This window comes from Brachyhypopomus gauderio, chromosome 5, assembly GCF_052324685.1.
Source record: "Brachyhypopomus gauderio isolate BG-103 chromosome 5, BGAUD_0.2, whole genome shotgun sequence".
Classification (NCBI taxonomy): domain Eukaryota; kingdom Metazoa; phylum Chordata; class Actinopteri; order Gymnotiformes; family Hypopomidae; genus Brachyhypopomus; species Brachyhypopomus gauderio.
This window is the reverse complement of record NC_135215.1, coordinates 14,643,917-14,660,593: the sequence shown is the minus strand read 5'-3', so window position 1 is coordinate 14,660,593 and position 16,677 is coordinate 14,643,917. Positions and strand designations below refer to the sequence as shown.

At 43.3% G+C, this 16,677-nt stretch overlaps 1 protein-coding gene across 1 annotated transcript; it reads right to left on the bottom strand.

Annotated features, from left to right (window-relative positions):
• Window positions 1-70: 70 nt before the first annotated feature.
• On the bottom strand, window positions 71-13,509 carry kctd16a (potassium channel tetramerization domain containing 16a). Its single transcript, XM_077005918.1, has 2 exons — window positions 11,893-13,509; window positions 71-1,384 (listed from the first exon to the last, which is right to left on the bottom strand). The coding sequence occupies exons 1-2, from the start codon at window positions 12,710-12,712 to the stop codon at window positions 939-941; spliced, it is 1,266 nt and encodes a 421-aa protein (XP_076862033.1). The 5' UTR covers window positions 12,713-13,509; the 3' UTR covers window positions 71-938.
• Window positions 13,510-16,677: the final 3,168 nt, after the last annotated feature.

Sequence of the window (16,677 nt, the reverse complement as noted above, 5' to 3'; positions counted from 1 at the left end):
TGTGGAAGAATCCTCCACTGCAGCGTGCAAAATTATGGCAATATAGGGAGCCAAATGGGTGAATTACATTTTAAACTCGGTTCATTTAATGAATCATTGCACATTCACAATAAAGGGATTCTTCATATGCCCAGAGGTAAAACCAATTTAAATATGCACTACAAATAACACTCCAGACAAAGAGGCGCACGACAACAAACAGAAAGAGTCTAACAATGATAAACAGCACTGTTCTATCCTTTCAGATGTATATCAGCCGGGTTTGATGCATTCAGCTAAATGTGGCTGGATTATGCAGGGTGTGTAAATGTGACTGGATTATGCAGGATGTGTAAATGTGGCTGGATTATGCAGGGTGTGTACCATAAATTAACAGCGTCTAATCGATATGAGGCATTTTTCTATATTGCATTGTACTGCAGTGGTGAAACAACATGCATTGTTGCTTTGCTAAAACAGGGAACACATTCACACTGAATTAAATGCCTGCGTAAGTTTGTCCTTAGCAAAATCACTGAAAAGGGGAGATTTTGCATTCACACAACTGAACACAACACCAGATCGTTTTGTTTGCCCACACTCATGCAAAAAATCCCCTGTTTGGGACTCTAGCCGTGTGCGGGGGGCTCATGCAGTGTTCTGATGAAGGCTGCTTGTTTCACTTCCGTCCAAACCGTTCTAAGATATTCCTAAAAGGACTAGTTTGCTTAGACACTGTGAAATTGATTCGCAGCTGAACGTCCACGTTAGAGTAATTGTGCTTCGTAACACAACCAAACAGCGTGTTGTTGGAGTCAAGTCAAGGTTAACCACATTGTTTACTGCATGTTAAGCATCTGGTTGGAAGATTAGACCAGCAGGTTGCACCCGGGCGAAGTGAGAACCAAAGTGTTGCTAAGCGGCTTTCATTCCTGGAGCCACTTTAATGCCTCTTGCTTTCAGAGACGATACTTCCTCAGGAGTTCGGACTGCCATGTGTTCTTCCTGTCTGGGAAGCGCTCAGGAATCTTAATCCGTCGGAAGTCCTGGATGCATTTCTGCAGCTCCTGCTCAGCGGTCAGCTTCTCCTTGGGCGGTTTCCTCTTTCCGTCTCTGGGGCCCGACGTGCGGGTGCGAAGCAGCGCCGTCCTCCGCCGCGGCACCTCCGTCTGCTGCAGCGGCTGCCGGGGGACCTTCTTCGCCTGCCGGTCCAGGGTCTGGACCCGTGGCTGCTGGGAGGCGGGCCGGACGATGACCGTCTCCTGGGGCGAGCTGGCCTCCGACTGGGTCTCGGAGCAGGAGGTGGAGAGCTCGTTGAAGGAGGTGCCACTCTCACCCTCCCGCTCGCTCTTCTGACTCTTACAGCAGCATTCGCAGTGGGAGGACGACCAGGAGGACGGACCACCTGCAAAACACCCACACGTACACACATGCACACGGACACACACATACACACGTACACACACATGCACACGTACACACACATGCACACGGACACACACATGCACACGTACACACACATGCACACGGACACACACATGCACACGTACACACACATGCACACGGACACACACATGCACACGTACACACACATGCACACGGACACACACATGCACACGTACACACACATGCACACGGAGACACACATACACACGGACACACACATACACACGTACACACACACGCACACGTACACACACATGCACACGGACACACACATGCACACGTACACACACATACACACGTACACACACACGCACACGTACACACACATGCACACGGACACACACATGCACATGTACACACACATACACACGGACACACACATACAAGCACTCACATACACACACAAACATGCATGTGCACACACCCACACGTACACACACAAACATGCGTGTGCACACACCCACACGTACACACACAAACATGCGTGTGCACACACACACACCCGCACACCCATGAAAGCTCATAAGAATTAAGAAGCACTTCTACCAGATCTCTCCTCCACCTGAACCACTGCATATAAATTAATACAGACAACAAATGACTGGCCATTATGAAGTGTTTACAAATGTATTTCTAATCTTTCTAATCTATCAGGTTATCAATGTTCGGATTCATATTCATATTCACCCATTCAAAATGTATGAACAATGTAGGAAAGAAACCTCATAAACACAACAAAAGACATTCGAGAGGTGGCTACAGATATCATGGGAGATCAATGAATGAATGAATGAATGAATGAATGAATAAATAAATAAATATATATAGCACCTTTCAAGAAACCCTATATGACAATGCTGATCATTGGAAAGGCCTGAAAGGTTTCACTGCCCATTTGACCTTTACTATGCTAACTGCAGCCTGAACTTTAATAGGACTCATTTGTGTTTAACTTCAGTAAGAATGAGCTTAGCTCTTGTTCCAATCAGAGAACCGTGGGTGTGAAGAACTTCTACATTTGCATTTACATTTATGGCATATTTGCAGACACTCTTATCCAGTGCAGCTTCCAAAAGTACCTTAGTTGTCTGCTCAAAGTATCCTTAGCTAGCACAAATAGGTTAGAGTCCAAAAATACCCTTAACCGAGACACTGCCAGAAGAAAGCATCAGGACCGGAACCTGGAAGGAGAAGCCCTTTAGTTCTCTAACAGATATGTGTGAGCACTGATGCAGGCAGTCTGGAATGAACGAAGATATGAGATATGCTCACTACCATCAAAACATCAGTCTTCCGTCTTGGCTCTTGGTTTGACTGTGGGTTTTTTTCTACCATCCTCATATTAGTCCAACCGGACATGTCAATTTCAAATGACATTCAGTTCACTTTGGAAGAGTGAACTGACCTCAGAACCTCTCATCAGACTTATGGCTCTATACAAGCTAACACAATCCAACCACTATCAAACACTACAAGCCCAGAACTTCTAAGAGTCAGAAATAATTGAATTAATTGGTCTACTAAAAATAGAGGCATCCTTACATAATAGCATAATAAGAGCCCAGTGAAGACCATATGTCAGCATCCTTTGTGTGTGTGCATGTGTATGCATGTGTGTGCATGTGTCTGCATGCATGTGTGTGTGTGTGCATGTGTCTGTATGTGTGTGTGTGTGTGTGTGTGTGTGTGTGTGTGTGTGTGTGTGTGTGTGTGTGTGTGTGTGTGTGTGTGTGTGTGTGTGTGTGTGTGTGTGTGTGTGCATACTCTGCCCTTCCTTAATCCAACCACCATGACTTCCCACTGTGTTTAAAAAAAAACACCACGGCCTTATCTACTGGCTAGAAGCTCAATAAAATGAATCAGATATGGTCTCCTCAGGGGTCATCATATCTCTCTCTTCCTTTTCTCTCTCCCTCGATTTTGTGTACTGTTACACACTACTGCTTCCTATACTTCTTGTTGCTGATTTAGATGACAATCTTTCACCCATCCTGCCTAAACTTTTAAAATAAATCAAGTTCAAGCAAACTTGGCTTCCTTCGTACTGACAACAACCATTACCAGTAATCCCATTTAACAGCCTCTTACAGGAACGTTACTGGAATGTCATTCATAAAGCAATGATTTGACAGTACTACCCGGAAGAGGTCTGCCTGCACCACTTACTAATGAAGAGTACTTCCTGGGAGCATAGCCTTTTGGTGTTGAATGCAGTAATGAGATGAAGGCTGGCTGAGCGATAGCCCTTGGCAAGCCAAGAGAACCACACCAGCTTTCTAATGGCTAATCTATGAGTGCAGAGAAACCTACGGAGCTATTTCCCTCCCCAGAAATTAGATCACTCTCCGTTTACTCCATCTCAACGACACCCCCCCCCCCCACCATCCCCCCATCCCCCGTCTGCATGTGTGGATGTGTGTTGAGGCAGCATCTCTCCCAGCATCCGAGCATCCGGATGAGCGGATGAGCAGATGAGCGTGTGTCTCTGAATGCAGGGCAGGGCTGAGGATGAGTATATTGTTACCATGAGGCTAATGTGGCCCAGAAGAAGAGATGCTCTAAGCCCAAGCCCTGTCCCAACCCCCCACCCCCCACCCCTCATCCCCAGCCACAGGATCATAAAACATTCAGACTGCAGTGGAGAATAAGGCCCAGCACTCAGGAGCTTTTCAACTGTGGATAAGTGGACATCTGTTTCAAGTGGAGCAAGTATAGTTGTTCAGAAACATCCACATACCTCCCACCTGCTTAATAAAGACAGTTTGTGCTTTTTTTTGTTTTTCCCCATTGTTAGCCATTGCCAAGCCAGAACACAAGTCAGCCAACTGTTATTCAGGGAAAAGAGCTCTAGCTGTCCAGTTCTGCAAATACCAACTAACAAACATCTAGCATTGTTTTGACAGGCAGACAGAGAGGAACTCTCTCCAACCTCATCCTCTCACTAACCTCATCCTCTCACGAACATCATCCTCTCACGAACATCATCCTCTGTCCAACCTCATCCTCTCACAAACCTCATCCTCTCTCCAGCCTCATCCTCTCTTAAACCTCATCCTCTCTCAGACCTCACCCTTCTCACCCAGGGAGCAGAGCTGGTCAGTGTTTCCTCAGACTCTTCATCCAGCTAGAGTATATAACCCTTTTTGCTAGGATGCTTGGAAAGCCATTAGCTGACCTGCTGTGCATTTCGCCTCATTGTTTCGTTTATTATACGTACTGTGTAATATTCTAAGGTATTTTTTTATATTATTTAAATTTATAGCAATATTACATACCCAATTTATAATGTCCTCAGTGTTACAGCAAGTTATCAAATGGCTTTGTTTAGCAAATACATAGGTAATCTGACTCTGAGCCTGTCAACAAATATATGCATTACCTACAATGGCTTTATTCAGCAAATAGGATGCACAGCATAATTTACTCTTTAGCAAAGAGGACGTGTGCTGTGGGAGTGCATGCATAAAGGCACTAGTGTTGCTGCAGGTTCAGACCGCACATTGATTGCATTGCACTAAGTTCACTATGTGTACTCTGTCTCTCTCTGACTCTGTAACATACAGCCATAGAGATTAAATTGCACATCCATTAAGGCAAGGGTTGCTCTCGGGAGTAACTCAGTTACCATACAGGCATTCAGGAAAACTACTCAAACGTATGGCAAGATGCATTTGGCACCAAGCTTAGGGGCAGACCCTCATGTTGCAAGAGACATTTGTTCTCATCTACATCTACTGTCTCTCTGTCTGTCTCTTTCTCTCCGTCTCCCTCTTTTTCTCTTTGCAACTCCCTGTGATATAGCATGCCCCTGAATGCTTCAGGCTGATATAAATCCGAGTTCTGTACTTTGAGTGCCATGGCTAAATAGCCACGCCCCTTTATTTGAGCCCCATCCATCTCTTTGAGCCACACCCCTCTCTTTGAGCCCTACCTCTCTCTTTGAGCCCCACCCCTCTCTTTGAACCATGCCTCTCTCTTTGAGCCCCGCCCCTCTCTTTGAGCCACGCCCCTCTCTTTGAGCCCTAACTCTCTCATTGCGACAAATTGAAAATCACTGAAAAAAATTGTTGGGTCTTACAAAAAAGTACAGATACAGCTGGGTATGTGAATGTTTATATCCTATATCTCAAAACTATCCTAAAACAGTGTTCCCCATACTCTATATGGTCAGTGAGGATTATTACTTTTGGTGGTACCTTGGCTTGCTTATTGGTGCTATTTTTCCTTTAAGTGTAATCCCACAATTATCAACAGACAACATATTTTTCAATGTGCACAGGTAAATGTGTTTTTGTTGAGACTAAAGCTACTTAATCCTTTTACAGGGATTCTGTTATTCCTCTACCAGGAGTGCAAAAGCACCAAGCTCAGACTACCACAGCCTAAAAAACAACAACTTTGGAAATTATCAAATATCCACTGGTCTTGCTAGATGACTGGATCTAGGCTTGCGATTCTGACAAGCCCACCAATTACGGCCACCGGAACCCTGCAGGCATTTCTGGGGCATGGTGAGGTCCTCTGGTCTGGCCTGCACAGCCTTCCTTTTGGGTTTCTGCCTCTGTCTCTCTGCTGCAGTAACACCCTGACAGAACCAGCCATCAATTTTGCACTGACATAAATAGAGCTCCTCCTTCTAAGCTGCTCTGTGGCTGCCAGCACCTCCAGGCAGGGGAGCGCTCTCCAAAAGACCCGAGAACAGGTCTCCGAAATCATCAGCTGTGAAGTGCATGTTGATGAACACATCAAGAAATGATACATTCAGTTTGAATCTATGCTACACGTATTCAAATGGGCTTGATTAGAAGAGAACTGCACTGACTTTTAAAATGAGGGATTTTACAAAATATTACATTTATTTTATATTTACAAAATAAATTTTTTTGTTCTAATTAAGAAGAATGAGAGAATCTGATTATGTCCAAACATAATCCAAATCTTAAATGCCTTCTGAAACCCAACCCAACAGATTTCCTGAACCAATCAGGACCTAGTTTCTCCAAACCAAAACAACAATAATAAAACTGTGATTAGAACCATTGTGATGTAATAGAGAGACTGTTGATGTTTCTTGCTCGGTTACTTGTTGATGATTTGAGCTTTGATGGCTTTAGGAAACCATACCCAGAAAGGTCTGAACACTCCACTGTGGTGGATTGCACGCAGTTCCTGGGGAACGTGGAAGCAGGCGGGTGTGTACGGTGTAGTCAGGAGAATGTTCCCCACTCTGGAAGGGCTGGCTGCCGAAACACCAGCGAATGTGGCCACTGCATGCTGTGCTTTATCCTGCCAATATGCTGCAGAGCACCAGATCATGTCTATGCAGGCACACACACACACACACACACACACACACACACACACACGCACACACACACACACACACACACACACACACACACACACACACACCCGTCTAATGCATATAACCCCAAATGTAAATTCATTATTAAAATATCTCAGATGTTGTGCAGTGTGCTGTTTAGGAGAGCTGCTGATGAGCACATACTGAACTGCTGTGCCTACAGGTTCTGCACCCCTGCACGGATCAGTGCACACCCCGTACCTTTATCACCACTCCTGTCCCCACGTTTGATGCTTTTTATCTCTTGGTTAATGTGCAAATCAGGCCAGTCTGTCCTTGGAGAGAGAGGGATCACGTCACCGATAGCTCGCTCTGACCGACACAGAAACCCAATATCCCGGCCCAAGCCTGCAGCTATGTGTGGTGAGAGTGGGCGCGGAGAGGACTACGACCTGCCCTGATCCACACAACCCCGTCATCATCTGCCGGCCTACCCTCTCCACGCATAATGCGTATGTATTTAGGAGATGAGGACTCAGATTATACTCTCTCTCCTGTCAATCACAATTCTAATCAGCCATCGCAGTATAAAGAAATGTGCTGGCAGGCAAAACGTGCTGATTTCATTTGAGGTGGGGTGACTGAGGTCTCAGGCTGGGGTTGAGCCTCATAAGAACCCCCCCCATCCCTCCTCCCTGTTGCCAGACACTCTGCACCACTGCCATGGGGGCGGCGTGCCAGAATCGTCCTCTGAATGATGCGAAAGGCCCCTGAGCGTGGCATGGGGAGTGGGCCAGCAGGCAAACAGGCTGCCACGTCCAGACCGACTCCCAGCAGTGGCGACCCCTCACAAAACGCTGATGGGGTGTAATAGGACAGCCAGGCTGAGAGGGGAGAGGCCTGCAGAGAGCCTGTCAACGCCGGAACGAAAGTCCCGCAGAAGACCAGGGAGGATTAGAATCCCGCTTCTGACTGCTGAGGTAAAGACAGGGAAATGTGTTGAGGGAGTGACCAAACGTTATGTCAGACCTTTAAAGAAGTGCATAGCCCTGCTGAAACGCCACTGCTCAGTTCTACCCTCCTACCCTCCTATTGCTATTTACATTCTGTGCACAGGCATCTAAACTCTATAGGACAAGATATCTATACTCTCCTATACTCTATATCTATACTCTATACTCCTAGAACTGTGTCACATCAGCATTTAAGTTATTCATTAAAACATTTCCCATGCTGGAGCTTCCAATGAACTCAATCTGTACCAAATAATTGTATGTTAGGATGTGAGTTTGCTTGCTTGCAAATAAAATGCATTAATTGGACTTCAGGGACAGTAGGTAACACAAACAAACAGAAAATAAGCAATACCTGCACGAAGGATACAGGCTGGTTTGGAGGTCACACGGAGAAAGAAGACCCAGGCCCAAAGTCTGACCTTTGCCAAGCTGGCAGCTCAACAGCTCTACTCAGCATGTTTCGCCTGTGAGCTTTCAGAGACGTCTGCAGCTGTGATCCCCCCTCCCCCCCCCCCATAGTGCACAGAGAAACAGGGGATTCCCTGAACCCCCATAAGCCACTGTCAGCATCTCCTCACTGCACTTCCAAACCTGCTTGCAAAGCTTTCAGTGAAAGCAAAGTGTTAGCACGGCAAGCTTAGGCACACACGCGCCATTCATCTGACGGCCGGCAAGCCCACGTTTCTGAAGAGCGGATACCATCACCAGACCAAGAGAGAGCGCTGTGGCTTTCAGCGGGCCCTCTACTATGACATGAGCCCAGCGATCCTGCATCGGCTCATGCCATATGCAAAATGCCGCTGGTCTCCAGACAGCTGCACCCATCTCCAGATGATTCCTTCTGTCTCTGGACAACTCCAACTGCATGGCCTCTGCCAGAGAGGCTCAACGGCAACACGATTGATTTCCTTCTAGTTTGCTTGTGCTCAGGCTCCATTATGTCTCCAAATGCATTGTATTCAGGGGCATTAATAAAAACTGCAAGTACGATGTTCCAAATAGAGGAATGAAAAATAGACGGTCTCTCTCCCTTCCCTCCAATGGCTCCATCTTTCTCTCTGTCAGTCTTGGCATGTGCTTTATTGCGTGTTTAGCTAAAAGCAGGTCCGGAGTGAGAGCTGGGATCCTAACATACTCCTCCCAAACAAACTGCCCTTGCTGTGCTGCAGAGGGTAAAGCAACAGCACCTGGTGGCATCTGCACCCCTCAGAGGAACACAGAACAAAGCAGATCGATCTGGGCACATATCCTATCATCTTTTCAGACTTTCTAGTTGTGTCCTTGTATATTTTGCAAAAAAACATTATTGGGTGTGTTGCACAACCTGTTTCCCTTCCTGAAGGCACTGCAGTGGGTTTTACCAAAACACTGTAGAAGGGGATCAGAGGAACGATGCCCCATTTGAACATATACGCAACTTTGAATGTAAATGCTAGCAGGCACTGCCTTACGTACAGGTAATGTATGTCATGTAGAAATAATGTACGTAATGTGCAGGTAATGTACATAATGTGCAGGTAACGTACGTAATGTACAGATAATATATGTAATGTACAGGTAATGTACATAATGTACAGGTAATGTACATAATGTGCAGGTAATGTACGTAATGTACAGGTAACGTAAGTAACGTACAGGTAACGTAAGTAATGTACAGATAATGTATGTAATGTACAGGTAACGTACATAATGTACAAATAACGTACATAATGTACAGGTAATGTACGTTATGTGCAGGTAAAATATGTAATGTACAGGTAACGTACGTAATGTACAGGTTTGTAAAGGGGGAAATCAGGCCCACTCCTTTTTTAAACTGCAGTGGGATAAAATCCTTGTGCTGAAAAAATCCATTTGAAAGATGGAGTCTTTAAGAAATGAAGTCAAAATACATTATTAAATTTAATGTAAATAAAATGCTTTTAAAAACCCTTAATGGTCTTGCTAATTCAACGGTTAGCTTAGTTCAACATAATATTTAATCCATGGTCCTGCTTTATGACCCAAAATGTGCCATTGATTATCATTTGAAACCCTCTTGTGCATTAAAGCGAAGGTAATATTCGGAACCATCTGATAGCATTTTAATTAGAGAGCATTCAAGCAGCCCGCAAGGTAATTAGCTACAGGCCTTCAGTCCTTAATGAGTAAAGAAATCAGGTTAAGCTCATTTATCAGCATGAGGAGTGACGGCAAATGATATAAATCTGGATAGAAAAAAATGCCTCCTAGGTATAACTGTCTTTAACCAAAAAGTCATTTCTGACCTAAATTTACTTTTGCTCTTAAAAGAGATGGAAATAAACCAAGGTCTGCACATATTAATTTAACTGAGCTCAGAAGAATGTACTCAGAATGTAAAACCTGCCAAATCTGTTCAGTCTTTCCTGCTCGTCCTGACAGGCGTTTGGTCCAGAAAGCCAAGAAGCTCCAGCTCAGGATTTCAAACCCGTCCAGCAGTTCTGTCTGACACACACCAAACACTTTTCCTCTGACTTCTACAGAGTCCATATTCCAAACAGCCACTTTCATTAAATAAGAAAGCATATCTGATTTTGTTTATTCGTTCGTATCATGCGTGGGAGTGGGTGAGAGACGTATTTATGAACCCTGTTACTCTTATGCAATGTATTCCAGCCCTCATCAAAAATAACAGTCTGTAATTAAATCTTCAAGAGCAAATCATCCTGTTAATTAATTGTGCAACAGAACCTCAACTCAGTGGTTGGTCAAAAGCAAATAAATAAAAGACAAAATGTCAAGCACATCCTGCAGCAAAATTCTCTGCTGAGAGGGAGTGAGAGAGTGAGGGCTGGCCAAGCAGTTTTTTTTGTGAAACATGCACCCATATGAGTCCTTATGTCACTACAAATGATGCATAGTAAAACCATCCAGTAATAAACTGCCTAGGGATGAAAGCAACTGGTTTACCCACTTGGACAGGGGAAGGCGGGTCTTATGTCAGCACTCGGCTGGAACCCCTCTCAAGTGTGTATTTTACAATTGGCCTGCTAAGAGGCCATGTCTGATGAAAGGACCTAAAATATGACATGAGGTACTACAGGTCTGTTGTTTTGCCACCAGATCTGAGTTAAACTTTGATGTGGAACTGGCTGCTTTAGCTGCAGATCCCTCAGAAGCTGCATTTCATCTTTGGGTGGCAACAGAACCCGCTGGTGCACGCAGTTAATTGTGAAAGCATGCGTTCTGTCTGACCTGGTTCCTCTTGATGGTGAGCAGGCACATCAGCAGGAAGCAGTGTGGCCATATGTGGTCCTAATGAGAGGCAGTCTGACAGTCCTACACTGTCATAACTTCTCTGAATTGGGTTTTAAAGGTTCCAAACCCGCTTTTACTGCAGTAATTACACTGATGGCAGAGTGGAAACCATTAAGCAACCATATGTCCTTTTGCCCCAAAATGCCCTGCCTGTTCTTTACGAATACTCACCCCTGTCATCCTCCATTTCTTTCAGATTACCGAGGGGGCTCATTCGGAATTACCAGCAAAGTGCTTTTTAATTGGCCATATGCTGCAATGTCTCTCAACTGAAACAGTGACAAGCCAGATTAGTTACTAATGAACGCAGGTGATGATGGGCAAACCGTGCGTGTCCATGAAGTTGAGGGATGCCACTAATGGCAACTGTCTGGAGATGAATAAAAAAACAACAAAGTAAACAAACAAGAACAAAGAAGTGACATGTGACATAGCCAGCAACTTGAATGCTAGTAATATTCATTTCAATATGTGCTGGTTTCTCTTTAATCCTACAAATATGTTCTATAGCATGACTGGTTTCTGTAATATCCAGAATTTCTACATACTGTATTACCAAAAAAGCTTACTGAAGATTGGAGCCTGCCAGGTAACTTAACCTTATGAAGTTCACCAAAGGCAATAAGAACATCCTCTATGTGAACTGTGGCACTGGGGACTTTTTTTTGTTGTTGCAAAATATATAAAGCATAGGGCAAACTTCAAACCCCATGCTGATGAATGTGGGCCTCCTAGTGGTCTTCGGTGGTAGCACTTAAAAAAAACTTAAGGTACTAGTCAGAGGTGTCCCTATCTTTGATTTGTGTCTCTCTAGTCAAGTGTGCTTGGGCAGTGATGATACAAAAACATGCTGGCCTATAGACTTACGGTAGAAGACGTACTCTGTGTTACTGCACCAGAATTTATCGTCTGTTGGTTGAGTGAGAGGAGATGTCAGGGACGAATTGCATGCAACGATATGGAATCCGCTCTCCGCGAGCATATCAAAAGCTCTCTCCAAGTGTCGAAACTTGAGGTAGAATCGAGAGGTGTAACGCTCGGGTGGTCTGTCCGGATCCCGGCTTTCATTTAAAGCATCTCCAAAGACTTCTTTGGTCAGACCGATCCTTCCGCAAATGAAAAGTCTGGGTAGTCCTCTGCCTTTAAAGTCTATCAGAGCGTCCTTTCCAGATGGACTACAGCCTCTGTACCCCACTGTAATGAAACCATACCTCCTGTCGCGCGGATCCAGGTAAGCGGAGGGGTACGATCTCTGATCACTTCCCTGAGACGCATCGTCGCTGTGGACGCATTCATCTGGGCGCTGCTTCAATTCGTCGGGTGTCAGAATTTTCACGAGCTCCGGCAACTGGAAATATTCCGCCTCTCGTTTCAGCCTCCCTTTCTCCGGAAAATTATCAGGCAGCACGACGTGCTTATCTCTGAGATAGTCCAACACGTATCGAAATAAAAATCCATCCCTGTCAATGAAATAGCGTCCTCTCATGTCTCTTGCCAAGTCGTTGGTGGATTCCTTCTTAGAAGAAAATATTTTTCCGAGCAATGAGTTTGGAATACTTGTAAGTGTGGCATGGCGAGTGTAATAGACCTGACCTCCTACATTTAGTTCAATTACATCCGAAGAAGTTTGAGACGAGCCTGTGTCCTTTGGGGACTGATAAATGCTACAATTTTCAGTCAGTGCCATTTTGATTCTGGCCCAAGGACAAGTCACAAAGTTTTTATTAATCTGTATTTAGTAAATATGGAGCACAAAATCGCGCGGTTGGAACGATACATAACCTTTGCCGCCGTGCTTCACTGTCGCATGGCAAGTATGACCCAATATTAGTTGCAATGCGTATCGTTTCCGAAGTCCCAAAGTCCTTCGAACGCCGGTTATGTCGTTGAATCGATAACTTTCAGCATAACTCTTCTAAGAACATCCTAATGCTGTATTCTAAAAATATAAAAAAATATATAATAGAGCGCTCACCCCAGAAGCCATGTGAATGGTGTATATTAACTCTTCAAATATGACTGATAAAAAACCTAAAAATAATTATTCCCACTGATGGTACACATTTCAACTTCTTTCCAAAGTGTCTTTTATTCCGTGTAAACTTAAAAGATTATCTAGGTTATCTAGTAGTGTCACAGTATTTTAGATCACATCTGCAATACGTCTAGCCAGCATCTATCTAGGACATCCGTGCAAGTCGTTCTCTGGTTTTAAATCAGGGTATAGGTGGGAGTTGTCGGTCCGCTAATCATTGTCAACATGGTCCGAGTGCAGCGCGCGCCGAGAGGGGCGAAACGACGTTGCCACAGCAGTGCAGGGAGGGAGACCAATCTTAAGGAGTTAAACCTTACATCATCTTAAAGGAAAATGACAGCGCTGAAAATATGCATGCGTGCCCAAGATTTAAACCGCTTAATGTAATTACACTTTGAGGTTATTTTCAGTTTTCTTATACATGTTGACCATGTTAGCTATTTTAATTTAATTTAAAGTCTTTGTTCATTTGATTATTAAAGGCTAATGCTACTCAGTAATGTAGTCAATGTCTGTTTTCAATAGGTACCTCTGATTATCATATTTGCTTCACTTCTATTGATGATGTGTTAAATAACATGAGTGTTGCATAGAGCTGTGTTCAAGCTGAGCTGTTGGCGAGATTTGCTGCTTATGTTCGCGCGCTCCAATCTAGCACCATGGATAGATCCTCACAAATTTGGTCTCGGCTCACGCACGCTGACTGCTATCATTTATTTTTAAACGTTTGTGCCTTGACCAAGGTTCAGCAGAAATTCAAACTGCATCTTCTGTATGTTCAATATATAGTATTAGGCTACCTATATGTGTAGATGTATATATTTTTTCCATGCGCTCTGTATGTTTCCGCTTCCTACGTCTAGCTGAAAAATGACAGCTTTACACATACAGAACTTTAAATATTATACTGCATTTTCAGTGTAAGCTAGATGTAACAACATGCGCTCCACCTACAGGCCGTAAGGAGTGGAATGAGGTAATGCATAAATAGGCCTATTTATTTTGGCCCGCGAAGATCGCTCTGTTGTGTTTTGGCGCAGATCTCGTGCGGAATTTGTGAACCTTGGCCCTCGTGAGCGTTGGCTTTGAGGTTACTTTGGTCATTATTTGTATTGCGTTGAAGAGCGTTGCTAAGCACCAGCTGAGATACAGCGAGTGGTATTTAGGTAGTTGAGTAAATTCATTGCTGTTTTATGGTCTCATTGTAAAGTCTCGTCATGAGAACAACGTTTTACTTATCTTGGAATAATAGTCTGCTGTCTTCCAAATTTGAAGTAACATCTCTGTACAGTTAGGCACTGCTCAAAATATAATCCCAAGCGACATCAATCATTTTGTGTATACTGCACTTGCTTCACGTTACTACATGTAATTTCACTTGAATTTCATTTCTCGCAGTATATAATAGAGTTTTTGTAAAGGGTACTGTGTAGGTTGGCCATGAATTATTGAAGACAGCCTGTGACTACTGCAATGAAAGCACTGGTGTTATGCAAAGGGAAAAGTCAAATAACGTTCATATGTGGAGGCGTATTTGCAATCGGTGTGATTCAGATCACACTGAACCGGACGGGTCTGCTTATCCCTGGTCTACTGGTGAAAGTCTTGCATGTTGCTTAGACAAGTAATTGCGTGTCCATCTTAAATAGGAGACAACGGATCCAGAATTTTCTTGTGTATATTCAGCCAAGCAGATAAAGCGGTAGAACAGACACTTCAGGGGAGGGAGCGATCGTCGCCGTGCAGCACTCCTTTGACCTAGATTTTTTGTTCTGTGGATTTCAGCCACTCTTGTCACACAGACACCGCAGGTTCCGCTTTTATGGATTTGGAAGGTCTTGGATATGATGATCCTTTGGGGCTGCACTGTGTTGATCGTGCCAAATAACAGCCATTATCACAATTTTGTTAGCATTTACACTGGTGTAAACCGAAAATATGATGTGGCTTTTAGAAGGGAAACATTCCTGGCTCCCTGCGGCAAGCATGTGTCAGCGGGGGAAATCATTTTGATCATTTATGATTAGTGCTCAATTCACGACGTTTGTGTGCCTCGTTAAATTGCACCGTTGCTTACATCTACTCATAACACAGTAAAAGAACCATAGCTTTCGTAATTCGAAGTCAATATCTTACAGCCTCTCTGAATGAGGCCATATATTTCCGTTCATATACTATCTCGTTTTCTAACCTCCACTGGAGGGTCTTACTCAGCCCCAGTAGCGGCACCGGGCAAGTAAATAGGAAAGAAACAACATGAGTAACAAACATAACGAGGCTAATTACTGAAGCATTACTCCAGGAATACTCGTCTTAAATATATATTTGTGTAATGCCCTACTATGTCATAAATCTTTACCTACTGATATGCAGCTTAAGAGTTGATTACGGCCACTCTCATTCATCTGACGTCACTGGTCACTAGTGGCCTAAATCTGTTTTAGATAAAACATCAAATAAATTCCCAGAATTATCCAAATTGATTTCCTTACACTGTTTCTTCTGTCGTTGACAAAAAAATCCACAAGATGGCAGTATTCAGTACAACACTTTAATTCGACATTAGCATAAGTAGTCCGTAGAAAACAATTCCAATCCACCTCAACTGACCTGCGTGTGCCGAAATAGGTGACGTGTTCAGCTTATATATTAAAACAAAAATTGTATTGTATACTTATATATGTATATTTTTAATATTGTATTAATAATTATATATTTTACCTCACATGTAAATGCATTAATAATAAAGGCTTTAAAAAATAACATTCACTGATATAATAAGTGTTATAATTTTTGCATTCATAAGTATGGAGAGATGTAATTTTTTATTTTAATTCTATTGTAAATGTTCTGTTGTTTTTTCAATGCTCACATTTGAAAAACTGTTATCCAGCATTATAGCAACCACATCTGGTTGTGGTTAAATGTGTGTCATTCTTGCAGCTAATTACATCACTTGTTTCAAAAGGTTAGTTTTACGTGAGGTTGTTTGTTTGTTTTTAAGAGAGAAAGTAAAGACAGTGACTTGATAAACAAAAAAAAAAACGCATTCATATCCTGTTCTAGTCTAGTTGCATCATGGTCCTTTTCTTGGCCTAAGAGGAATATTCAGCTGGAACATGAGTGACTATAAATCTGTAAGGTGGGTCATCTCTGTTGCAAACAATCCCATGAGTAAGTAATTTTAAATGTGCATGGAACAGAAACGTGACCTTCAAAAACCTGTGACAACCTGTGAAAAACTTAATTTTTACAATCTGTCAGTGAAGTGAATGGATAAATTAATTGTTTATTAGATCTACCTAATGAAGAGCTTTTGTTTTGCTCATTAGATTACATATCTTGCAGTGACAACAATGACATCTGGGAAGGTAGATGTCAAGGAAATGTGAGTTTCGAACTTTCACCTTGGATTTTAATAGTTCTCCTAATGCAGATGGCACAGGTTATGTTTTGGGGATCTTTGTTTTTAGTGTCAGTATGAATTCATGTGCTGAACTGACTTACAAACACTGTTGTTTCCCGTAAACAACATAAGTTTGTGATTTTGATGGTTCTGTACAAATGAGGTAAAGGATGTTCCAAAAAGAATTCATGTAGTACCCTTATGTTTTTTT

Bases quoted from the DNA above. Each gene is read 5' to 3' on its own strand.
- kctd16a (XM_077005918.1), bottom strand. From the start codon at position 12,712: ATGGCACTGACTGAAAATTGTAGCATTTATCAGTCCCCAAAGGACACA. The intron at 1,385-11,892 runs GTAAGTCTATAG...GGTGTTTTGCAG, and splicing joins CACAGAGTACGTCTTCTACC to GTGGTCCGTCCTCCTGGTCG.